The sequence below is a fragment of the Zalophus californianus genome, chromosome X (assembly GCF_009762305.2).
Source record: "Zalophus californianus isolate mZalCal1 chromosome X, mZalCal1.pri.v2, whole genome shotgun sequence".
Lineage (NCBI taxonomy): Eukaryota > Metazoa > Chordata > Mammalia > Carnivora > Otariidae > Zalophus > Zalophus californianus.
Window position 1 is genome coordinate 93,207,081 of NC_045612.1, and position 25,984 is coordinate 93,233,064.

General features: G+C 45.8%; 1 protein-coding gene across 1 annotated transcript; it reads right to left on the reverse strand.

Annotated features, from left to right (window-relative positions):
* Positions 1–2,053: 2,053 nt before the first annotated feature.
* Positions 2,054–25,984, reverse strand: NYX (nyctalopin). Its single transcript, XM_027607439.2, has 3 exons — positions 25,704–25,984; positions 25,278–25,355; positions 2,054–7,483 (listed from the first exon to the last, which is right to left on the reverse strand). The coding sequence occupies exons 2-3, from the start codon at positions 25,312–25,314 to the stop codon at positions 6,075–6,077; spliced, it is 1,446 nt and encodes a 481-aa protein (XP_027463240.2). The 5' UTR covers positions 25,315–25,355; positions 25,704–25,984; the 3' UTR covers positions 2,054–6,074.

Genomic DNA, 25,984 nt, shown 5'->3' on the forward strand with positions numbered 1-25,984 from the left:
GGTGCTCTTCAAAACCCCCAATCTTAACTTCTTTTGATCTAACTAGGTTTTTAAATAAGGTATAAATAAGGCAAGTATTTTTTGGTGGTGATGCAAGAAAAGAAATTGGCTGGGAGAATCATCAACAAATGAAACGGAGTCCTGCACGTTACTTTCAACCCCCCCACGCTCTTTGAAAACAATGAGGAATCAAATTGATCTATGACACTGGCTTACAGATATTCATGATCATGACCCACGGGGACAGATACATTTTTTATGTGTGTTTTATGTGTATTTTATTGTGTGTTTATGTGTATTTTATTGTGTTCTGGTGCACGCCCAAACATATAATTCAAGCCAAAGTTTAACAAAATAATACTTTTGTTACCATCAGTGATACATGCCAAAGTTTCCCCATCTACTCTGTCACTATTATTTAATGCTAGTTACCACCACCAATGCCATGACCTGCTGAATGGATCCTGAGTGAGCCATGAGTGGGCCTCAGCCACGAGGCTGTATATGCCCAAAAAGAACTCCTGGTAGGCTGCTGGCAACCACAGAGATCAGCCCTCCAGAGGTCTCCTGGCAGCTTGGTGTCTCAGTCTGACTGAGCAAAAACTCTCCTTTTCTCTTCTCAGGATCACAGATGTAAAAGTCAGCAACGTGTCAAGGAAACTCCCCTGAAAATGGCAAATGTTTGCCTAAGTGCTCCTAAATTTTCTGTGCCTGGAACACAAATAGAAGGAATGTAACGTTCATTCAGCAGCTCAAGTTGGCCAGGCACACAGTGGGAGGGTCCATGTTTCCCTGCACCTCAGGCCACAGATGGCACCTCAGATGACAACTTGTTCTTTGAGTCCAGAGGCTGCTCGTGACTCCTTCTCTGATCACCCCAGCCCCCAGGAGTTGGGGGAAGGAGGGGAGAGATCCACTTATTACCGCTGCCTAAACCATAAAAATACCACACACACACACACACACACACACACACACACACACACACACACACACACACACACACACACACACACCCGGTATGACACCGCTGCCTAAACCATAAAAATACCACACACACACACACACACACACACACACACACACACCCGGTATGACACCGCTGCCTAAACCATAAAAATACCACACACACACACACACACACACACACACACACACACACACACACACACACACACCCGGTATGACACCGCTGCCTAAACCATAAAAATACCACACACACACACACACACACCCGGTATGACTCCTACCCCCCTCAGCCTTTCCTGACCACACTGGCAGAGATGAAGCTTTCGGACTTCTGGAACCCAGAAAAATTTAATGTCACAAGCAGTTTCTGGCCCCTGGAATGGAGGCTTGGGCAGGCCTCTGGGCCAGACTGCCCTCTGCTCTGTGAAGTCATCAGGCCCAGTGCAAACAGAAAGGCAGAGCCCACCCCCTCACTCCTGGGGGGCAAACCTGAACATAATCTCAGAGAGGGACGTGAAGAGTCCTATTTCAGAATGGAAAAAGAGTATCTTTCACGATAAGAAAACAAAACACTACATATATATATGTATTAAGTATATATATACTTATACTTAATATATATACTGGTACATATATATAATACTTAAAAAGGAGGGACTCTTGTATCTTTTATCATAGCTGGGTCTCCCAGATGTGGGGGCTTTTTGGAGAGAAATGTTACTTTACCCTGTGCAACTTTAGGTTAACGGTGTCCCCAGAATTATTGTTTGTTCTTTTGGAGCTCTGAGCCACAGTTTCAAGCCACATAGCGCTGGGGTGAAGAAAGGACTGGTGGCAGGTGGGGGGGTGCTGAAGATCTGGACTTGACTAGCCCCTTTAGCTCTGTTGGACCCCACTGTGGAACCGTGTGTGGCATCTTATGGGGAGTGCTGCAGAGGGCGAGGCTGGCCACTCTCTGTAGAGTGGGGAGGTGGGCCTTAAGCTGAGGGACAAGAAAAAAAGAGTCCTCCCTGGGAGTTTGGTCTCAGAAACACAGCAAAGCCTGGGCTTTTCTGGGGGGGGGGGGGGGGGGTAAAGGGCAGGAATGGGAAGGAATTAAGCCAGCCCAGCCACATGGGCCCCCAAGGGGTTTGATGGCTACCGATTCCGCCAAAGCCACATCCAACACTAGTCAGAGGGGCTACTTACTTCTCTTCCATTACACCCAACCCTTTGGAAAAGCCTCCTTCACTTTTGTGCTGTGAAGGCTTCAGGGGTGGAACCTCAGCTGTCCTGTGGCCAGAGGACTGAAGGGGAGAACAGGGTCCCCTTTCTCCAAGTCAGAGTGAAGGGGCAGAGGGAGCCAATGGCCAAGGGCAGCTGTGCCCAGCAGACAAGTGCCCTCTAGAGGGCAGCATTTTGGGGGCCTGACACAGAGGTGGGTGGATGGGGGTTTTGATCGTCCTCATGAAACGTAGGCAGGGAGACCTCTTAGAAATAGCCAAGGAGCTTGCTGAGAGGGAATTTTCCAAAGATCGAGCTTCCAAAGATTTGAATACTGTAAGCTGAGTGTTTGTGTGGAAAACATTTTTTAAAGGGGAAAATATGAACCTTTTATCTCGACGTCTTCTCTCCCCCCTCTTTTTTTAAGATTTTCTTTATTTGACAGAGAGAGAAAGAGTACAAGCAGGGGGAGCAACAGGGAGAGGGAGAAGCAGGCTCCCGCTGAGCAGAGAGCCCCGACGCGGGGCTCCATCCCAGGAACCCTTGGGATCATGACCTGAGCCGAAGGCAGACGCGTAACAGACTGAGCCACCCAGGCGCCCCAGTGCTTCCCTTCCCTTTCTTGAAAGAACCAATTCAGTGAGGCCACAGCCTTCCTACTGGCTAGAGCAAATACTGTCTTCAAAGCCTAGCTGGGATGCCTGGAGGAGAGAAAAGACTGAGGCTACTGGCTCGCCCGCCAGATTTCCCCCTCGAGCCTCTATTTCTCCTGACAGTTCTGAGAAGTCCAGGCTTGACTCTCTCAATCAGGTGAGCTGCCTGGAGCTGCTCTGGAGCACCGCTCGTGTTCATCAACATTCCCAGTTCTCCTCTCTCTCCGGACACACAGGAGAACCACACTTCCCTACCTCGGGGAAGTTAAGTGTGGCCGTGTGACATTTTTGGCCAATGAAGGGTGAGAAGCGACACAAGTCACATCTGGGTGGAAGCATCTGAGAGCGATGCATGCTTCTCCCAAGTTTTCCTTCTGTTGCAGCAAACCCTAAAGCTCGTGTTTGGATAACAGTGTCTGAAAACAGCAGATGCTTCATCAGCTTGGGTGCGTGAGCAGAGCGCATCAGCCCGGGTTGGATATGTGCATAAGCGAGAAATAACCTTCAGGAAACCACTGGAGTTTGGGGATTGTTTGTTGTTACCACAGCATAAAATGGTCCATCCAGACAGGTATGCCTCGTTTTCCTGAACAGAATCCATAGCCCCTTAGGATTTCTCAAGGTACTATTAGCCAATGATGGGGTGGGCAACTTAATGAACTCAAAACTGGGAACTCCACTTCCTGTTCTCTCACGAAAGCTCATAATGGCCACACTTCACTGGGAACCTGTTCCAGGAGACTCTGGATCTGTTAGCAGTAACTCACTCCCACGTTCCCAGAATTCTACTGGGCTGGGTAGTTCTATAAAAATTTGTCTCCCCGGAGGCTATTTCAGTGTTGAGACTTGTTCAAAAACATTCAGTCAAACAAATGTTCATTAAAAAGCTGGTCATCTAACCACCAGGCAGAACTGGAGCAGCAGAATGGAGACTGACTCTCGGCAACCGGCTCCAAATGAAAGGAAGGACATTCCTCCCGAGGCGGCATCTTGTTCCTCAGTAACACGGGCTGCATGTCTGCCACGGACTTCCATGGTTGCCCAAGCGCGATCTGGTCTCCAGGATTCTCATGATCTTTACCCAGTTACCATGGCCACAACACACGGTTTGAACAAACAACATTTCTGACCTCATCTGGTTCTCGCATTTGAAAAGTAAGGCATTTGGAGAATGAATTCATTTTAAAACATTAAAGTCAATCGGCAGATTTGGAATTTTGAGTATCGCGATCAAAGGAACACAAGAAACCTTTTTTTCCACTCAGAGGAAAAAGAATGGCTGCCTAAAAAATCATTTTGACAACAGCTGAAATTTCAAGACAGAGTAGATTTTCAACAATAGTATTCTATCAGTGATAATGCTCCTGATAGGAAATACATGCTGTGGTTTTAGGGGTGAAGGGCTGTGAAGTTTACAACTAACTCCAACTATATACGGCAAATGCAGTAAAATGTGAACAACCGGGAAAACCGAGGTGAATGGCCAAAGTGTTCACTCTACTATCCTCGCAACTTTCCTGTAGGTTTGAGACTTTTCAAAATAAAGTTTCAAAAAATCATGCATGCTCCAGAAGAGTGACTTTCAAACTTTCTTAACAATAGCCCACAATAAAATATAAATTGTATGCAGTGATCCAGACACAAGATACACACATACACATATCATCTGAACAAATGCATACAAATTCAATAAAGTTTCACAAAACAATACCACGTAAGACTCTGTGACTTTTCTGTTCTATCTTGTTTTTTTAAATGCTGGTTGTGACCCACTGAGGTGACTGACCACAAATGGTCACAACCCATTCGAACACTCCTACCGTCAGAGGTGCTTTCTGCAACATTTCTAATACCCAGTATGACCTACAGACAAAGAAGAAGTACTATCACCACGAAGACCTGACAGTTTTGCGCACCCTGAATTATGTGGGCTTTGAAAACCCAGCTCTTCAAACACAGGAATTCAGGACATTAAAACTAGAGATTTCGAGGGCAACCCTGTTGGGAACCCTCTCACTCATGAGAGCTTTTTCTGTATCCTCACTTAAAAAAAAACCCTATCGCTTTACTCACAAAAAAAAACAAAAATCTAGGGATTTCGAGCATGTTGACAAATACCGTCATTGTTACTTGTGTGTGGACAGGAGTGTGAGCAAGTATTTTAGTAGACATACAGCTTTTGTTCTGGCTCTCAGGCCTGGGGGCTTACAGTTGGCCAACTCCCACCCTGGGAAATCTCTGTGGTCCCCTTCCCAGCTACTGGCTGCCTCCTTGCCTCCTGGCCATTAGTCAGCCCCAAAGTGTGCTGCCCATAATAATTTCTGCACCTAATGGGATCATCCAAGCTGGAGACTCCCTGCCCTGCATCTCTGTCTTCCCGACACTCTTCCCACAAAACCTAAGAGGATTTTGTGGCCTCCCTGGAGATTCACAATGCATGTTTGCATATGAAAGACTCTAAAAAGTCCTGCAGTACAGAAACTTGTCTAACTTCTTTTTTTAATCTTAGGATTTTACACACTTATTTGTACACGGAAAACCCCATTCCCCTTTTTTTCTCTACCCTGCCCTAAAGTTGCTTTGTGGCTAAGGCCACCCCTGGGAATAACTGTGGAGTAAGTGAAATGAATCTTTGTTTTCAATGCCTAACACATTCCAGACCCCAGGAACCACTGCCAACCCCTTGGGTCTAAGTTCCTCTCACATCCCCCTTCTCTCCTGTTCTGTCCATCTTCCTGGACTCTAGTGTCCCATGCCCCTGGGTGAGAGGGAGGGCAACTGTGGTAGAAAACAAAGGAACTGGGCTTAATGGGCTGTCCCACCAGGAAAACTGGCACAGTTCTTAGTACTTAGCCACTGGCTTGACTCTAATTCAAGCACTGCAGTCTCGGTTTCCTGGAAGATGCGGGCAAGAGATGGCGGTAGAACCCTGTAGCCCTAAGGGCTTCCGATTCCTAATCTTCTCACTGGAGGGCTCTGGCTTCTCTTCTCCAATTGATGCCCATGTGACATGAGCAGAAATCCATTCCTCTCCCCACCTCCACCCCATCCCCGGCGTGGCGTTGCCCAGGGTTCTCCTCTTCCTAGAGCCATCTCTGAAAGTAAACTGTCCTTTCCATCCTGGGCTGGAATTTTCATCACTTGCCCCCATCCTGTTCCCCTCTCCCCCCACCACACACACCCCGGAGGCCAGTTAACTACACTTTCCCCCACTGGGCACGGCCATCTGGGCTACTCCAGGGAGGCAAGTTAGTCCACCTGTAGGACAAACACCACGCGCTGGGCCGCGCTGAGCAGGAGACCAGAGCCGAGGAGAAACCGGGGGTTGTGGCCCGAGACAACCACCCCAGCGGAGGGAAGGCTGTCGGACAGGGAGGCGTTGAGCGGCCCCTCGGTGGTGTTGGCCACCTCCTCCACTGGGGCCCTCGGGGCCAGCAGCTTGGAGAGGAGGCTGCTGAACCTACTCACGGTGGTGGCCTCTGGCTCTGGGGACGGGCCTGGACTGGATGCGGTGAGGTTCAGCTCCTCGGGGTCCACACACAGGCCATCGGAAGAGCGCCCAAAGGCCACCTGGCTGAGGTCCAGGCCGGCCACGGAGCCCGGGGCGGCGCACGGCACGTCGGACACGCGCCCGGAGCTCTCCATCCAGTCCCGCAGCCACTCCAGGCGGCAGTCACAGCGCCACGGGTTGCGGAAGAGAAAAAGGCGGCCCAGGAAGAAGCCAGGCTGGAAGGCGGCCCAGGCCAGCACAGTGAGATGGTTGCCATTGAGGTGCAGAGTGAGGAGGCCCGAGAGGTTCTGGAAGGCGCCCTCCTCCACGAAGGCGATGCTGTTGCGGTCCAGGTAGAGCAGCTCAAGCTCGGCCAGGTCGGCGAACCAGGCGCGCGCCACAAGGCCCAGCGCGTTGCCGCCCAGGTTGAGCGTGCGCAGGCGGCGCAGGCCTACAAAGGCTTCGGCGGGCAGCTCGGCCAGCAGGTTGTCGTTGAGCAGCAGGTGCTCCAGGGCGCCGCAGTCGCGAAAGGCGCCTGCGTGCACGGCGCGGACGCGGTTGGCCTGCAGGCTGAGCGAGCGCAGGCGCTTCATGCCCTGCAGCGAGCTGGAGGCCACTGCCTCGATGCGGCTGCCCTCCAGGTGCGCATGCGTCAGGTTGGCCAGGCCGCGCAGCGCGCCGGGCACGCGGCGGAAGAGGTTGTCGAAGGCGGTGAGCTCGCGCAGGGCGGGCAGCTCGGCCAGGAGGCGCTCGGGCACGGTGGAGAGGCGGCAGGACGCCAGGTCGAGGCGGCGGAGGCGGCTGAGTGCGGCGAAGGTGCGAGCGTGCAGGTAGCGCAGCTCGCCGTTGTGCGCCAGGCGCAGCTCGGCCAAACGCGGCAGGCCCTTGAAGGCGCCGGGCGTGATGAAGGACAGGTTGTTGTGGCGCAGCGACAGGCGGCGCAGCGACGGCAGCGTGCCAAAGGCCCGCTCGCCCAGGAATCGCAGGCCGTTCCGGTCCAGGTCGATGGAGGCCGCCTCGCACGGAAACTCGGCCGGCACCCGCAGGAGGCCGGCGCGGTCACAGCGCACGGAGCAGCCGCGCTCGGTACTGCTGCAGGCGCAGGCGGCGGGACAGGTGCGCGTGCAGGCCTCCTCGGCCCAGGCCCTAGGCAGGCCGAAAACCACCGCTGGGAGGTGGCGGCGGGGGGGGATGGTAGAGAAGACAGAAAAGAAACAACCATCAGCCTAAGGGTCGCCCCAGTAAAGTCCTACCTGTCCACGTGGCAGGGTTCTGCCCTCCACCAAGTTCTCACACCTCCTACATAACCGCGCCCTCCGAATGGCCTCTTTCCAGCTCCCAGACCTTACACACGCAGGTTCCCCACCCACGCCGCCCTCCCCTTTGCTTTCCAGTTATCTTCACCAGCAAAAACCGGCTGGGATTCTGGCATCTGACCCAATTCTAAACCCTCTCCTGACTGTAACAAAACTTGGTGCTCTCCTAGAGTTCAGCCTAGAGGGTTCACTGCATGCACAGGGGGACCTGGAGGGCATCACCGTGGTCTGTGCCCCAGTCCTGTGCTGCCCAATGCTGTAGTCACTAGCTACATGTGGCTACTGAGCATTTGAAATGTGGCTAGCCCGAATTGAGATGTGCTGGAAGTGTAAAATACACACCACGTCTCAAAGACTTAGTACCAAAAAATATATATATAGAGATCTCATCAATAATTCTTATACTGATTACATGTTGAAATGAATTTTAGATTTACGGGATTAACTAAAATATTAAAATTAATGTCAACTGTTTCTACATTTTTAATGGGGCTACTTTGAAAATTTAAACATTTGTGGCTTGAATTATATGTTTATTGGTGCTGCTCTCTAGTCCCTCCCGCTATAAGAATTCAATTTCTGAAAACCACCCCACCCCGCATTGAGAAAATTAAGCCTCATGAAGAAGAGTGAATTAGGAAACAGGAGGTTGGGCAAGAAAGAAAACCCTCAGTCTTTTTTTTTTTTAACACTACATTTAAGCCATAAGGACAGCATTCTAAATTAACAATGACCTTCTTACACATCTCAAAAAAATAACTGTGGACACTGTGGAGTTAATTTTCATTCACCAGCCCTTGCTCTCTATAGACTTTTACACATAATCACAGGAAAGAATGGTGCTTATAAATTAATTTTGTTCTGAGCATATGAATGGAGAATCAGATAAAGACTTCAAAAGCCTTCCAGGAGGCCTGCCACCTGCAGCAAAACAGAATGGTAGCCAGAGGTCCCAAGCCCCATCTTGAGTTCCAAGGGAAAAGGCAGCATGAAAGATGCCCACAAGTTTTATTTTCTGGCCAGGAGCAGCTCGCAGGTGGAGTGCGCTCGATCTGAAATTCCTGTAGAAGAACAAAGGTACCCAGAGGTAAACCTGACCATGATACTCATAATATCTAGCCCTCCTCAGCAGTACTCCCAAATTCCTAGCAAACAGCCTGACCTACCATTCAGTCCCTCCCACTGTGTACACATCACCCTGCCTTGGAGCCCTTGTAGGAACCTGAAGGCGTGGCCACACAAGGAGTGTGCAGAATATGCTTGCTTCTGCCTCCGTGGCTTTGTTCAGCTTCCAGTGTCTTCGGTACATTTGTTGTGGACACTCCGTGTTTTTTCAGCTGCTAGGAAGGGGTGCAGCTATTTCAGACTTGGCTGGAGAACCCTCAGCCCTTTGAGCAACCCTTCTGTTATAAACTGTAGCTTAACTGTAGTTAAACATTCTGATGTTACAGAGGCTTGACTTAGCTCTAACCTCTCCCTAAGAACTGTGAACTAGACGCCAAACTTCCAGCAAGGTTCTTGGACCCTGTGCTGAGCTTGACTGTAAACAGGGCAGCAGTTGGGCTAGAGAGACACCCTTTTAGAGAGACAGAGCCAAGAATATAACCTTAACTCCAGGCGTCAGCGGGACAGGGGTGGGACCTTTTTCTGTCACAACTCTTCCAACTGGGTCAAGTAGAAGGCATCAGATTTCCTTACAAATAGTCCTTCATTCTACTCTCTTCTTTTTAATTAAGAGAAGTGCACTCTCAACCGTATGACTCATGTTTCTAGTCCACAATAGCTAACATTGTTCCGGGCACACTAAATGTTTGCAGAATTAAATGGAATTGATGCCTTTTTCTGTAATGATTCCTCCTGGAGGATGTCATTTATTAAAAACAAAACAAAACCAAAAAAAAAAAAAAAAACCTCTTGGCTTTGTCAAGAAATTCCTAGGATTAGTTAATAAAATGGAGCTGCCAATTTTTCTAACACTTGCAACAGGGATGGGAGTGAAACTTTATTGTGTATCCTTTTTATCTTTTAAACGTTGAACCATGTGAATCTATTCCCTATTTCAGAAAATAGATTAAGATTTATTTTAAACTTTAAACACTCAAGATGTTGTCACTATTAGCGACCTGTTTTCAACCTCTGACACTTTAAGAGCCATTAGGAATTACTAATTTACTGGATTACTTAGTGAAACTTAAATTAAATCAAGTAAATTCTCAGAACAGACAACCAAAATCCAGTACTGGTTTACCCAATATGAAGACTAAGTATATGGCTAATGATTCAAAAAAGCAGGGCACTAAAACAAAATTTAAAAAAAAAATAACATATTTGGATGAGTTCTACCTACAATAATGGCAGAGTAGCTCGTATCAGACTAACATTCCTGCTGATAGCTAGTGTAAACTCTGAAAAAATATTTAAAGAAAAACCGTTTGAAGGCACTGGACAGCAGCCTAAACAGGCAACCAGAGTAGATACAACCCTTAAAAGAAGAGAGGCTGAGGCACCTCGTGGCTCAGGTGGTTAAACGTCCAACTCTTGATTTCTTCATTTCGGCTCAGTCATGATCTCAGGGTCGTGAGACCAAACCCCCAGGTCGGGCTCTGCACTGGGCGTGGCGTCTGCTTAAGATTCTCAATCTCCTTCTCCCTCTGCCCCTCCCCCTCCTTCCCTCTCTAAAAAAATTAATTAAAAAAAAAAGAAGAGAGGGGCGCCTGGGTGGCTCAGTTGGTTAGGCGACTGCCTTCGGCTCAGGTCATGATCCTGGAGTCCCGGGATCGAGTCCCACATCGGGCTCCCTGCTCAGCGGGGAGTCTGCTTCTCCCTCTGACCCTCCCCCCTCTCATGTGCTCTCATTCTCACTCTCTCAAATAAATAAATAAATAAAATCTTAATAAATAAATAAATAAATAAATAAAAGAAGAGAGGCAAACTAGGTCATGACACATTTATCTGACTTTTCCTCTTATACCTGAATAACACTGTGTGTTAACTATACTGGAATTTAAAAAAAATAATAAATTATAAAAATTAAAATGAAAACTGGCTTTTCCTCTTAGGGCATTTTCAAGTCCATGCTGCAGATAGGGAGTAGAGCTCAAGGAGAAAGCAAGAGTCTTACCAGGCTGACATGTTAGAAGTCACAGTATTATAGCGGCCACAGTGGCTGGAAATTGAAGAGGGAAAACATGGAAAATTGGCATACAACTCCCCTTAGATCCTTGTTTGAGTCCCAAAGTGCATATATGTGGGGTGACTCCAAGGAGCCAAGAACTGAAGGCCAAAAGAGCTAACCAAAGATTTCAACAATTTCCCAGTAATGGGAGACAGATTAAGAGTTCAAGGTCCACCAAGTTAGAAGGGCTTATAAAATACCTCAGGCTTTCCACTGAAACCCCAGAGGGCCACACCTTAGGAGTGAAGACCATTTCCCAGGACAAAGGGCAAAAACTGAACTAGGCCTACCCTAACAAAGCCTAAAACTAAGCCTCCTCAGTATCAAGGTGACCTGCCAGTAATTTAAGTGAATGCCATACAAAATTCAGCACTCTTCAAAGGAAGATATAGACTCTAGAATTCCTTATAACTACTATCTATGATATCTTGTATACAAATAATACTAGATACGTGAAGAAATAGTAAAACATGACACTTACCGAAAGGAAAAAAAAAAAGTAGTTAACAGAGGCAGACCCAAAGACTGCCCAGAGGTTGGAATTACCAAACAAGGATTAATTATAAATATGTTAAGGAATTTACAGGAAAAGATGGATATAATGGGTGAAGACATGGAGAATTTGAATTTTAGAAGAGATATGGAAACTAAAAATGAACCCAATGGAAATCTTAGTACTGAAATAATACAATATTTGAAATTTTATTTTTTTAAAGATTTATTTATTTTAGAGAGAGAGCACGGTAGGGAAGGGGAGAGAAAGAGAAAGAAAGAATCCTCAAGCAGACTCCCAGCAGAGCACAGAGCCCGATGGAGGGCTCAATCCCACGACCCTGAGATCACGACCTGAGCCAAAATCACCAGTTGGACATCCAACCAACTGAGTCACCCAGTCGCCCCACAGTATTTGAAATTAAAAAAAAAAAAATCATTGAATAAGAAAAACAGATTCGACACATCAGAAGAAAAGATTTCATGAAGAGAGGTCAATAGAGATTACAGAAGCACAGAGGAAAAAAAGGACTGGAAAAAATATGATTGGAACTTCAGTGACCTGTGGGATAATGTCAGGCAATTGGACTAACATGCATGTATTTGGAATCGCAGAGAACAGAAGAGAGAATACAGCAGAAAAATAATTGAAGACAATTTCTAAAATTTGATTAAAACCAAGAAGCCCAGCAAACTCCAACTAACATCACACACACACACACACACACACACACACACAGATATACTTCCAGACACATCATAGTCAAACTGCTGAAAACCAAAGACAGAAAATTCCTTAAAGCCTCCAAAGAAAAAAGACTATATAGAGTACACAACAATAAAGATGATGACTAACTGCTTATCAGAAACCACAGAGGCTGTAAAACAATAAATCTTTTAAAAAAATTTTTTAAGTAAACTCTATGCCCAATGTGGGGCTCGAACTCACAACCCCGGGATCATGAGTCCCATGCTCTACCAACTGAGCAGCCAGGTGCCCCCTGGAATTGTATCTTTTAAAGTGCTGGAAAAGGGGTGCCTGGCTGGCTCAGTCAGTTAAGCGTCCAATTCTTGATTTCAGCTCAGGTCATGATCTCAGGGTCCTGAGACTGAGCCCCAACTGGGGCTCCGTGCTCAGCGTGGAGTCTGCTTGTCCCTCTCCCTCTGCTCTTTCCCCCACTCTCTCTCTCTCTCTCTCTCTCTCTCTCTCTCTCTCAAATAAATAAAATCTTTTAAAAAAATAAATAAAATGGGGGTGGGAGGGATGGGGTGGCTGGGTGATAGACATTGGGGAGGGTATGTGCTATGGTGAGCGCTGTGAATTGTGCAAGACTGTGGAATCACAGATCTGTACTTCTGAAACAAATAACGCAACATATTTTAAGAAAAAAGAAAAAGAAGAAGATAGCAGGTGAGGAAGAATGAAGAGTAAGTCAGAGGGGGAGACGAACCATGCGAGATGATGGACTCTGAAAAACAAACTGAGGGTTCTAGAGGGGAGGAGGGTGGGGGATGTGTTAGCCTGGTGATGGGTATTAAAGAGGGCACATTCTGCATGGAGTACTGGGTATTATGCACAAACAATGAATCATGGAACACTACATCAAAAACAAATGATGTAATATATGGTGATTAACATAACAATAAAAAAATTTTTAAATAAATAAATAAAATGCTGGAAAAGGGGCACCTGGCTGGCTCAGTCAGTGGAGCATGGGACTCTTGATCTCAGGGTTGTGAGTTTAAGCCCCACACTGGGTATGGAGATTATGTAAATAAAAATTAAAAAATTAAGTGCTGGGAAAAAAGCAAATCTGGCAACCTAGAATTCTATATCCAATAAAAATATCTTCAGAAATGAAGTAAAATAGAGATACTTTCAGGGTAACAAAATCTGTGAAAATTCATCCCTAGCAGATCTTCCACACAACAAGAAATGAAGACATTCTTTAGCCTGAAGGAAAACGATAACTAGAGGAAAATCAGGTCTATGGAAAGGAATGAAGATCAATGGAAATGGCCAATAATGTCACAAAAAGACTACTTTTTTCTCACTTTAATTGCTTAACAGATAAGTGACTGTTTAAAGCCAAAATAACAATGTACTGGGGAGGTTTTAACATATGTAAATGACAAATATGACAACAAAAGCATAAAGGATAAGAAGGGAGGTAAAACTGAATTGTACTCTTACAAGGATCCTACATTATACATGAAGCAGTATAAGATTAATTCAAGGCAGGGCGCCTGGGTGGCTCAGGTGGTTAAGCGACTGCCTTCGGCTCAGGTCATGATCCCAGAGTCCAGGGATCGAGTCCCGCATCGGGCTCCCTGCTCAGCAAAGAGCCTGCTTCTCCCTCTGACCCTCCCCACTCTCATGTACTCTCTCTCTCTTATTCTCGCTCTCTCAAATAAATAAATAAATCTTTAAAAAAAAAATTAATTCAAGACAGACCATGATAAATTAAAGATGCATATTGCAATCCCTAGAAAATAAAAAAAAAAGAATCTTGACCCCCATCTCACACTATACAAAAAAAACTCATTTTAGGTGGACCACAGACCTAAATGTAAAAGCTAAAACTATAAAGCTTCTTGAAGACAATATAAGAGAATATCTTTTGTGACCTAGTGGTAAGCTAGGTCTTCTTAGAACCAAAAAGAAAAAAAAAGGCGCCTGGGTGGCTCAGTTGGTTAAGCGACTGCCTTCGGCTCAGGTCATGATCCTGGAGTCCCGGGATCGAGTCCCACATCGGGCTCCCTGCTCAGCAGGGAGTCTGCTTCTCCCTCTGAACCTCTTCCCTCTCATGCTATCTCTCATTCTCTCTCTCTCAAATAAATAAATAAAATCTTTAAAAAAGAAAAAAAAACCATAAAAGAAGAAAGTAATAACTTGGACTTTATCAAAATAAAAAAAGTCTGCTCTTTGAAAGACACTGTTAAGAGAATGAAAAGAGGGGTGCCTGGGTGGCTCAGTCAGTTAAGCATCCGACTCTTGATTTCGGCTCAGGTCAGGATCTCAGGATTTCGGCTCAGGTCCTGGGATCAAGCCCCGAGTTGAGCCCCGCATTGAGCCCCACACTGGGCTCCACACTCAGAGAATCCTGCTTTAGGATTCTCCCTCTGCCCCTCCCCTCACTAGCTCCAGCGGGTGCATGCTCTCTCTCTAAAATAAATAAATTTTTTTTTTTTTTTTAAGAGAGAATGAAGACAGGCCACAGACTGGGAGAAAATAGCTGTTTATTTTCTCTGTATATATCTCATAAAAGACTTGTATCCAAAATATATAAAGAACTCTCAAAACTCAGTGATAAGAAACCAGACAACCTAATTAATAAATGGGCAAAATATGTGAAGAAACACTGGACCAAAAAAAGATACACAGAAGGCAAATAAACATATAAAAATATGGTCAACATCATTCGTTGTTAGGGAAATGCCAATTAGGAATTGCATCCTATTAGAATGACTAAAATTATAAAGACTGACATACCAAGTGTTGGAGAACATACGGAATAACTGGGACCCTCTTACAGGGTTGGTGGAGTGTAAAATGGTACAACCACACTGGAAACAATGTGGCAGTTTCTTTAAAAGTTAAACATACGCCTACCTTATGATGCCCGCATTCTACTCCTGGGGAAATAAAAGCATATGTCCATACAAAAGACTTGGGCATGACTGTTCACAGCAGATTTATTCATAACCCAGAACTGGAAACAACATAAACACCCACCAAGTCTGAACAGGTAAATTATCATGTATCTACACAGTGGAATACTACTGGGTGATAAAAAGAAATGGACGAATCTCAAGATAATTCTGCTGAGTGAAAGAAGCGGAACAAAAAAAGATACATAGTATCTGATCCCACTTACATAAATTATTTTTCTGTAGTAACAGAAAAATCAGTGGTAGCCCACCGATGGGTGGGGAAGCAGGGAGGGACAGGAAGGAGGGATTATACAGGGGCATGAATCTTGGAGGTAATGGATTTATCTTGATTGTGCTGATGGTTTCACAAGGGTACACTTCAAATTTGTTTGTTAAATGTCAATTTTATATTTCAATGAAGTTCTTTTTTTTAAGATTATTTGTTTGAGAGAGAGCACGAGAGAGGATGAGCAAGCATGGGGAGGAGGGCAGAGGGAGAGAGAAATTTAAGCAGACTCCACGCTGAGTGCTGAGCCCGTCACAGAGCCCCACGTGAAGCCCCACAATGGAGCCCGACAGGGGTGCTCAATCTCACGACCCTGAGATCACAACCTGGGCTGAAACCAAGAGTCAGACACTTAACCAACTGCACTACCCAGGTGCCCCAATAAAGCTGTTTTTTAAAAAAAAGATATTAAGGAAAGTAAGGAAGATATACATCATACGTGTATGTGACTTGTATACAGAATATAAAAACAACTACAAATGAATAATGAAAAGACAACTAAATAAATATAAATAAAATAAAATAATAAAATAAAATAAACAAATAAATAAAAATGGGTAAAAGAGGGGCGCCTGGGTGGCTCAGTCGTTAAGCGTCTACCTTCAGCTCAGGTCATGATCCCAGGGTCCTGGGATCAAGCCCCGCATCGGGCTCCCTGCTCGGCGGGAAGCCTGCTTCTCCCTCTCCCACTCCCCCTGCTTGTGTTCCCTCTCTCACTGTGTCTCTCTCTGTCAAATAAATAAATAAAATCTTTTTTAAAAAATGGGTAAAAGACTTGAACACTTCACGACAGAATATATTAAGTAGCCATTAAGCACATGAAAAGGTGTTCACCATCGTCAGCCATTAGGGAAGTGCCAATTAAAACGACAATGAGATTTCCCTATACACCCATTAGAATGGTAACAATTCAAAAGACTGACAACCCCAAATGTTGGCGAAGATGTAGACCAACTGGATTCTCTTACATGGTTGGTGGGAGTGGAAAATAGTTCAGTAACTTTGCAAAACTTTGGCAGTATCTATTAAAGCTAAACATATGCCTACCCTATGACTCAGCAATTCCACTCCTAAGTATTTACCCAAGAGAAATAAAAGAAAGGTCCACATAAAGACTGTACAAGAATGCTTATAGTGGCTTATTCATAATAGATAAAAACTGGGAATTACCCAACAGTACAGAAATAAAAGGGAACAAACTATGGATACAAACAACAAAAACATTATGTTGAGCCAAAGAAATTTGACACAAAAGAGTACATACTATAGGATTATACTTCTATGCAGTCCCAGAACAGCTGTTGGCGGTGGCTCTGGGAGCTCAACAGAATAAAGCCTGCAGATGGACTCCATCTCAAAAGACAGCAAATATCTATAACACATAGTTTAGGAATGTTATCTGGGTGATAGGAGCATGTATCATGCAGTTCAAATTAATCAAATTTTATGGGTTTCTTTTTAATTAGTGTTTGCTCAAAGCTAAGCTTGCTACCTTTTTTCATTTCATACAACAATCTGCAAGGTAAGTATTATTCTCTTCCTCTCATGAAGGAGGAAACTGAGGTTCAAGGTGGTTAAATGACATCAACCTTTGGTTTCTGTCTTTCCATTATGCTGTACTCTCCTCCAGCCGACACACCTAGCCTCTCTGAGCTTCCCTCTCTTTAACTGTAAACTGAAGGGCCTGCACTTCCTGCCCTTTGGGGGCCCTTCCGGCTCTCATTTTCCATGGCCAGGCAGCAGCTGTTGCCAACCACCACCTCTAAGAAAAAATACCCCAGTCGGAGCACCATGAGTCTCTGCCGCCTCCTCCCAGACACAGCTGTTTGGACTGCAGATAAACATTTGACCTAAGCAGAGCCAATCAGATTCATTCAACACGACCCACCGGCCGTGAACATGGAATGGGCAGTGAGATCATGTGAGCATCATTCAGTACAGCACTGGGACTAGGGTCTGTGCCAGAGCCACGTGCATGTCAGAGTTGTAAGGGAGCAGGACTCAAAGGCAAGATGAGGAAAGACAAAACCCAACGTGAGAATCACCGAGATGGAGATCAGAAAGAGTGGGAAGTTGCTAGCCAGCTCTCTAGTTCCCAGAAGGCCCGGCTATAGCTGTCTCTATGGCATTTCCCCATTTCCATTTTACAAACCCACTCAAACCATCTGCGTGGACAAGTGGATTTCTGTTCCTTGTGACCAAACCATCTCTGATAGTAGTGGACGTTTGATACCTTTTCTGGCTACCCAGCACCTTTTAAGTACTCTTTCTACATTTAGGAAATTTTCTACATTGTAAGTCCTGCCTCCTCAAATTAGAAGCCAGGAATTCTCTTTCCCAAAATCCCTTGCAGTTAGGGTCCAGACACGTGACCTAGCTTTGTTGATCAGACACCCCCAGGGACACTTGGATTCAGAAGTAAGTGCCAGGCAGAAACCATTTTCTGGCCAGGATGATGGCAGAGGCATCTGGATTTCAGGCTCCCGGAGTGGAATTTCTGGCACCCAGCACCCAGCATGATGCCCATGATCTGCCAGGTGGGTCCACCAGCGGTGGTGGTCTCAGAGCCTTTGCTGGAGCTGCCCCGCTCCCTGGTTTAGGCATTGCTCTGGGCAGTGGGCCTCCAACCAGGAAGACTGAGAACACCTCACATCCCTGAACAAACCCTTTCTTGGCTTCAACGGTACCTTAAGCAGGCACTGTGGTTTGCAGCAAGAGTCCAAAACACCATCAGAAGAAGAACAGGTCCCCTTAATCTCTCTCGTACCATCTCCTCCTTCTGGCCCCTTCCCCTTTCCCCCAAAGAACCTCGTGAACTCCCCACCTTAAAAGAGAAAGCTACTCAAATTCAGGACCAGGCAGTGCCCCTCAAGCAAAAGGAAGCTCCTTGTTATTCACTGCCACAACATATAGAATATGGAATCAAAATTTGCTTAGTCCCTCCCTGATTTTTCCAAATGCAAATGAAAAGGGCCCTCTCCTGTCGTAAGCAGTGATTATTCCAAAAACAAATCTCCTCGGCTGTCCAGGGCCCAGTTCCATGGGATACTTTGGCCAGAAAAACATTTACCAAATTAAAATAAAGATCACAGTTTGTGAGAAGTGAAGGTTAAACTCCCTGGCAGTTGCTTAGCAATTTCTGTTCACACACCAGTATTTTTGAGAAGGATCTGTGTGGAAATCTGAAAAGGTTTCAGTGCTTTTATTCCCAGCCTGATGTTGGAGAGAGGAAGATGGGAAATTTAGCCAAACTGGCCCAGGCTCAGGACTGCCCTCTGCTCAGCCAGCCTCTCTGTCACAGCTCGGGCGGGACACACATGTGGGGCTTTCCAGAGCATTCAGTCTGGAAACACTCATCCTGAGGGCATGTCCTCTCCAGTTCTCTCATAAACTCTGATGACACTGCCTTTCATCCCTGCCTTCTCATACTGCTTTTTTGGGCTTTTTGTTTTGCTTTAACCTCAGCCAAGCTTTCTGAATCTCAGTTTCCTCCTCTGTAACAGGCGGACCATTATGAGGAACGGATGAGTTGTAAAGCTCGAAACAGCTGTGAAAGCATGGGCTAAAGCTATTAGCAGGCTCCATGAGGCACTGTTGTCACAGGATTAAATCTCACCAAGAGACTAGTACTTCAAGGACCATGTGGAGATCTGCCCCAAAGTGGAAAGCAAGACACCAAGTATGAGAATAGTGAAGTTATTACAAATAGACTACAAGGAAGAGTCTACAATGGTTCTCTACCTGGGCTGCACATTAGAATGACCTGAGGAGCTTTCCAGCCACTCACAATGCTCGGGCCAGACACCATACCAATTAAATCGGAATCTTCAGGGGTGGAACCAAGCACTGTGCTCCGCGGATGATCCCAATACACTGCCCAAGTCAAAAACCAAGGGTCTAGGTGGACCAACTTTATAAAAATGGGATTTATCCATGCGGTATAAAATGTTACAAGGTGTACCCTAGAATTACGATATGCCCCAGCAATTCCACTCCTAGGTATATACCCAAAGGATATGAAAGCAGGTGTTTTAATAAATACTTGTGCATGATTGTTCACAGCAGCATTATTCACAAAAGAGGGAAAAAATTCCCCAAAGAGGGAAACAAATGTCCATTGACAGATGAATGGATAAACAAAATGTGGTCTGTCCACACTGTGAAATATTATTCTGCCATAAAAAGGAATGAAGTAGTGATACACACTACAATGTGGATGAACCTCAAAAACATTATGCTAGGGGTGCCTGGGTGGCACAGTCGGTTAAGCATCCGACTGGGCTCAGGTCGTGATCTCAGGGTCATGAGATCGAGCCCCACGTCGCCCTCCGAGCTCAGCGTGGAGTCTGCTTGATATTCTCTCCCTCTCCCTCTGCCCCTTCCCCCGGTGTTCTCTCTCTCTCAAATAAATAATCTTTAAAAAACAAAAACAAAAAATACATTATGCTAGGTGAAAGCAGCCAGACACAGAGACTACACACTGTATGATTCCATTTACATGAAATACCCAGAATAGGCAAATCCTAGCAGATTAGTGAATGCCAGGGGCTGGGTGTAGTAATAATGGGGAGTGACTGCCTAATGGGTACAGGGTCTCCCTTCAGGGTGATGAAAATGTCTTGGAAATAGAGGTGATGGTTGCACAACATTGTGAATGTGCTAAATGCTGCCAAACCATACACTTTAAAATGGTTCATGGTTTGGGGCACCTGGGTGGCTCAGTCAGTTAAGCGTCCAACTCTTGATCTCAGTTCAGGTCTTGATCTCATGGTCATGAGTTCAAGCCCTGCACTGGGCTCCACGCTAAGTGTGGAGCCTACTTTAAAAAATAAAAAAAAATAAAGAAAGAATTTAAAATGGCTCATGACTGGGGCGCCTGGGTGGCTCAGTCGGTTAAGCGTCCAACTCTTGATTCCTTGATTTCGGCTCAGGTCATGATCTCAGGGTTGTAAGATCCAGCCCCCACGTCGGGCTCCATGCTGGGTGTGGAGTCTGCTTAAGATTCTCTCTCTCCCTCTCTCTCTGCCTCTCCCCCAACCACGCACACAGGCACACTTTCTCTCTCTTAAAAAAAAATGGTTCATGGTTAATTTTATGTTGCATGAATTTTACTTCGATAAAATAAAATAATAATGAATGTTACAAGGTGTCCTGAATCTGGGCAAATACCAGAAATGGGTCCCTGCTTTTGTTTTCTGGTCTGATGTGCTGGCCAGCCTCCACGCTGCAGGGAGGCAGGGAAGGCTGGGCTCAGATGCCCCACAGAATGATGTCTTAATGCAGACCAGCTGAGGAATTTCTCCTTCATAGGTCCTCCGCTTTTCAGATATGTGCTTTTCCCCCTTGAGGTATGCTAAGGAGAACAGTTACTCATGGACTTTCCAACCACAGGCTGAGTTTGAAGTGTTTCTTTATCCTCATTGTTTTCAAAGAACTTGTGCCTCACGAAACCAAAATAGCAAGGGAAAATATGGTCAATTTTCTGCTTTCAGCAGAATCTATTCAGCCACTTTGGCTCTGGAAGTCATTCTACTCCCACTCCCAGCAAATGCTATCCCAGTTGCTCCTCAGGCCAAGACCCAGTGCTGGATTTTCAAAACGAAATGAGTGGGGGGGCAATGGAGAGGCAGTGGGAGAGACCATCCCATGGCCTCTGACCTCACGATAATCCCGGAACTTCCTCCTCACACCACAAAGGCTACCTTTTGTGACAGTAAAGAAAGTGAGGATGGTGGATTCACCCCTCAGCTTTGCTGATTAATGCGAGTCATGGGGGATGGAGAAACTGGTGTGTCTCAGGAAGGGTGGTCCGCTGACCGCCTCACTGGCCCTGTGGATCTTAGGGTGGAGAGCTGTCCCATCCGAGGAGTAGAACACAAGGCCCCAGGAAGGCCACTGGGCCTAAATATTGATAATCTCCCCAAACTGAAACAAATGCTCAACAATAGGGGGATGAATGGTGAACAAACCAGTAGCCCCCATACAATGAGTACTACTCTGCAATCAAAGCGAACGAGCTACTGGGACACCTGCGTGGTTCAGTCGGTTAATCGTCTGCCTTCGGCTCGGGTCGTGGTCCCAGGGTCCCGGGATCGAGTCCCGCATCGGGCTTTCTGCTCAGTGGGGAGTCTGCTTCTCCCTCTGCCTGCCGCTCCCCTTGCTTGTGCTCACTCTCTCCCTGACAAATAAATGAATAAAATCTTTAAAAAAAAAAAGTGAACGAGCTACTTATCTATGCAATGATGTCAATGATTCACGCACACATACTGCCCTACACTCCACAGCGCCTGAGTCTCGTTAATAAAGGATTTGTCCTCCTTGGGGTGCAGGTGCTCTCTCCCTACAGACTTCCTTTTCTCTTTTAAGTCAAGTTGATTGAGGTATAATTTACCTACAATAAAATGTACCCATTTTAAGTGTATAACAAATGCAACACACCCATGTAAGCACCACCCTAAAAATGATTTAGAACATTCCTACCATCCAGCAAGTTTCCTCGGGTCCCTTTGACAGCAGTCCCCTCCACATCCGCAGCTCCAGACAACCACTGATATGCTTTCTGAACTAGAGATTCATTTTCCCTGTTTTAGAACTCCATATAAACAGAATCAAATGGTTCTTTCAGTCAACATGATGTTTGTGAGATGCATCTATGTTGTCTGAATGTCAGCTGTTCGTTCATTTTTTAAAGATTTATTTATTTATTTATTTGAGAGAGAAAGAAAGAAAGAGATCGCAGGGAGGGGCAGAAGGAGAGGGAGAGAGAAACCTTTGCAGACTCCTCTCTGAGCTCGGAGCCAGACTCAAGGCTCAATCTCATGACCCTGAGATCATGACCTGAGCCCAAACCAAGAGTCAAACGCTCAACCAACTGAGCCACCCATGGGCCCCAGTTGTTCATTTTTATTGCTGAGCAGTATTCCACTGTATGAATGTACCTCCATTTGCATGTTCAGTCACCTATGGATGGGCATTTGGATTGTTTCCAGTTTTCACCTATTGTGACTAAAGCTGATGGAAGGGTTTGTGGGCAAGTCCTATGTGGACATATGTTTTCATTCGGCATTTACCTAGGAGAGGAATTGCTGGGTCAGATGGTAAGTATCCATCTCAATTGCTCCACATCCACACCAACACATGCTATCGTCTTTTTAACCCTAGCCACCCTAGGTGTGAAGTGGTATCTCCTTGTGGGTTTGATTTGCATCTCCCTGATGACTAATGAGGTAGAGCATCTTTTCATGTGCTTATTAGTCATTTGTATATCTTCTTGGATGAAATAGCTATTCAAAACGTGTTGCCCATATTTTAAAGATGGGTTGTCTTAGGGGCACCTGGCTGGCTCAGTTGGTAGAGCATGTGACTCTTGATTTTGGGGTCATGAATTCGAGCCCCACATTGGGCATAGAGGTTACTCAATAAAAAAAAAATTAATGGGTTATCTTATTATTGAGTTTGAAGAGTTTTTGAACTATCTACAGATTTTTTATTTTTTTTTTAAAGATTTTATTTATTTATTTGACAGAGAGAAACACAGCGAGAGAGGGAACACAAGCAGGGGGAGTGGGAGAGGGAGAAGCAGGTTTCCCGCCGAGCAAGGGGCCCAATGCGGGGCTCGATCCCAGGACCCTGAGATCATGACCTGAGCGAAAGGCAGACGCTTAACGACTGAGCCACCCAGGCGCCCCTATCTACAGATTTTTTAGATGCAAGACCTCTATCAGATACTGTAATGGTTCTAATCTGGGCGGCTTCACCCATTCAACAAATCCTTATAGGCACCTACAATGTCTTAGACTCTAGAGACAGCAAGGTGAATAAAACTGAAACCCTGGCCCTCGTTAAAGACTTGTGGTTTACAGCAAGCCCTGGGTGAAGAACCCTGTAAAGCAAGGAATTGGGATATTATGCTGTGGACAGCAGGAAGACCCCGAAGGGACTGTCATAGTGGAGGGGAGAGGAGAGGCACTTCCGGTGAACCCTCCTCCTGTCCAGAGATTTTCTGTTCCAGTTTTGTCCCAGATTTGCCCTGCTGTGAGCCACTTCTGAGTCCCCCACGACCTTGTCTTGTCAGGCTCATTTAATCATTCTTTTTTTCTCTAGCTAAGGAGGTAGAACCCTATCCCTGCTGGCTTCTTGGGAACATGTCGTTCATAATCCTGTGACTTGTAGTCAGAGTAATATTGTCTGTGCTGCTGAGTGTGTTTTAAATTAAAGCGCCAGGGGATGTGGAGACGGTCATTAATTTTAAGTGCATCTATTGTTAGCAAATGATGTCACCGCTAAGCTCTCCAACTTGTCACAAGAAGTCTGGATGTATTTCGGGTTTCTGCAGCAGCAAGAACAGTTCCCGGTTTGCCGTGCGCAGGCTATGAATACTGTCTGCATTCTGTCAGGAATGGGAGAGCTTTGGGTACACATTTAAAATCATATTGGCTCAGAGAAGCAAACATTCTGTCCCAACGAGTCAATCAAACTTCATGTCCTTTCTAGGTAGGAGAAATGGCAAGGAGCTGGTTGTTCATAATTATATGTCAAACTCTGTCCTTTGGAGGCTCCTCGAGGTAGAAAGTCATGTCCTATTTATCATAATGTTCCCTGCACCTTGTTCCAATTTGTTTTCTCATTTATTTATTGGGTCTCCCATAAAGGAATGCAAGTCTCTCAAGGACAAAAGCTATGCAATTATATCCCTCATAATATCCCTGGAGTGTACTGAAGGTACAGTGTGTATCTGTTGATTCATTGAATAGACCAAGGTCTACTTTTTGAAAAAGTGGAATAAAGGGTAAGAAGATTCTTTTTTTTTTAAAGATTTTATTTATTTATTTGACAGAGAGACACAGAGAGAGAGGGAACACAAGCAGGGGGAGTGGGAGAGGGAGAAGCAGGCTTCCCACGGAGCAGGGAGCCCGATGCGGGGCTCGATCCCAGGACCCCAGGATCATGACCAGAGCTGAAGGCAGATGCTTAACGACTGAGCCACCCAGGCGCCCCAGGGTAAGAAGATTCTAATACTACCATTTTAGAATTATCTGGTAAAATTTTCTCTGCCAGCACTGCACACAGACATCTATCACTTGAGCAGTTATCACCTCAAATAATTACATTCACCCGAGGGTCAGAAAAACAGATTCTTCGTATAGAATCCTTTACTGCAGAATTTACCAAGGGATTTTTTTTTTCCTTGGGCAATCTCAGATTTGAGCAGGTGGGGGTGTAGAGGTGTGGGAAAAAAATTCTGTGATGAGTCTTTTTGTTATATTAAAACCCAAGTAACAATAGGACCAAAAACCTTGGGGAAGAATGTTTCAACATCCATAATGACTCAATTCCAACGTGATATTTTCATTTTTTTTTCCTCCCTTTAGGAAGAAGGTTTAAGGGATTTTTTTTTTTTAACTAAATGAGCTTAAAGTAATATGACCACTGTAGTTTTTGGTGATTACACCATTGAATTCGTATCTGAAATCAGAATAAGAAAATGACGGGGCGCCTGGGTGGCTCAGTCGTTAGGTGTTTGCCTTCAGCTCAGGTCATCGTCCCAGGGTCCTGGGATTGAGCCCGGCATCAGGCTCCCTGCTCGGCGGGAAGCCTGCTTCTCCCTCTCCCACTCCCCCTGCTTGTGTTCCCTCTCTCGCTGTCTCTCACTCTCTCAAATAAATAAAATCTTTTTTTTTAATTAAAAAAAAAGAAAATTAATTCATATGTGAAATTAGAATAAGAAAATTGCCAAAAGGTTATTTCACATATTTGGCTCAGGAATTCTGTTTTTCAACAAAGCAACCAACCAACCAGACCCACTACCTGTTCTGTTTTATCTCATTCTCCATTCCCTCCCCATGATCACAGTTCAGTGAAACCTAATCATAACTGGTGTCCATGTACGGCTTTCATGGAAGCCACTTGAAGATCAAGTTCCTTGGGTAAAAGCCATGCGGTTTCCATGCATCTTCTAGAATCTTCTATGGGCTCCCCAACCCCGCCCCCACTGGCAGCTGTCTGCTGGGGGTCAGAAGGAACAGGCCTTGGAACTCACCATGCAGCAGCAGGACCAGCATCCCGTGGCCTTTCATGCACCTGGTGGCTTAGAACCACCCAGCTGTGGAATCCCTACCTGAGGGGAAACAGCACAGGTCACCGAGCGCCCAGGAGGGGTCCCTGGAGAACCGGGACACACAGGCCCCTCCCCACACCTCCACACTTCCTCCTGAATGCTCTGCCTTTGCCCTCTTCTTCTTCACACTCACTTCTCCCCATTGATCTTGGTCTTAAGAGAAACCAGTGACAATAGTCCATCAGAAGCCCCCCATAAATTGACAGCGTGGCTCTGTTTGGAAACCCTTCATCAGACTAAAACCCTGACAGCAATGCAGATGGACTGACTGACAACCCAGCAAGCAAACGGACAGAGAGGAGACCTCTGCAGAGAAGCACTCATAAATAGTTCCCAAATGTCGCTTACTGTCCTGGGGGTCTGCCTGGTCCTGCTTCTCCTCCGAGGCACCCTTCGGCTCCCCAAGCCCATCCATCTCCCAAGTCTGGCAGCCACAGATGCTAAAAAATGGTCCAGCAGAGAAGTAAAGGGGAGTGGGGGTGGGGGAGATGGTGAGCAGGAGTCCAGGAGAAATAGTTGCTTGTGCAGGTTCGAGTGCTTATTTTTCTTTCTCCAGATTTAATGGCAGGAAAATCCTGTATCAGATGAGGATTACCAGAGATGAAAGAATGTGTCTGCCTTTCGAATCA

Coding starts and splice junctions, on each gene's coding strand:
- NYX (XM_027607439.2), bottom strand. CDS start 25,314: ATGAAAGGCCACGGGATGCTGGTCCTGCTGCTGCATG. Junction 7,484..25,277: donor GCTGGTCCTGCTGCTGCATG/GTGAGTTCCAAG, acceptor GCCACCTCCCAG/CGGTGGTTTTCGGCCTGCCT.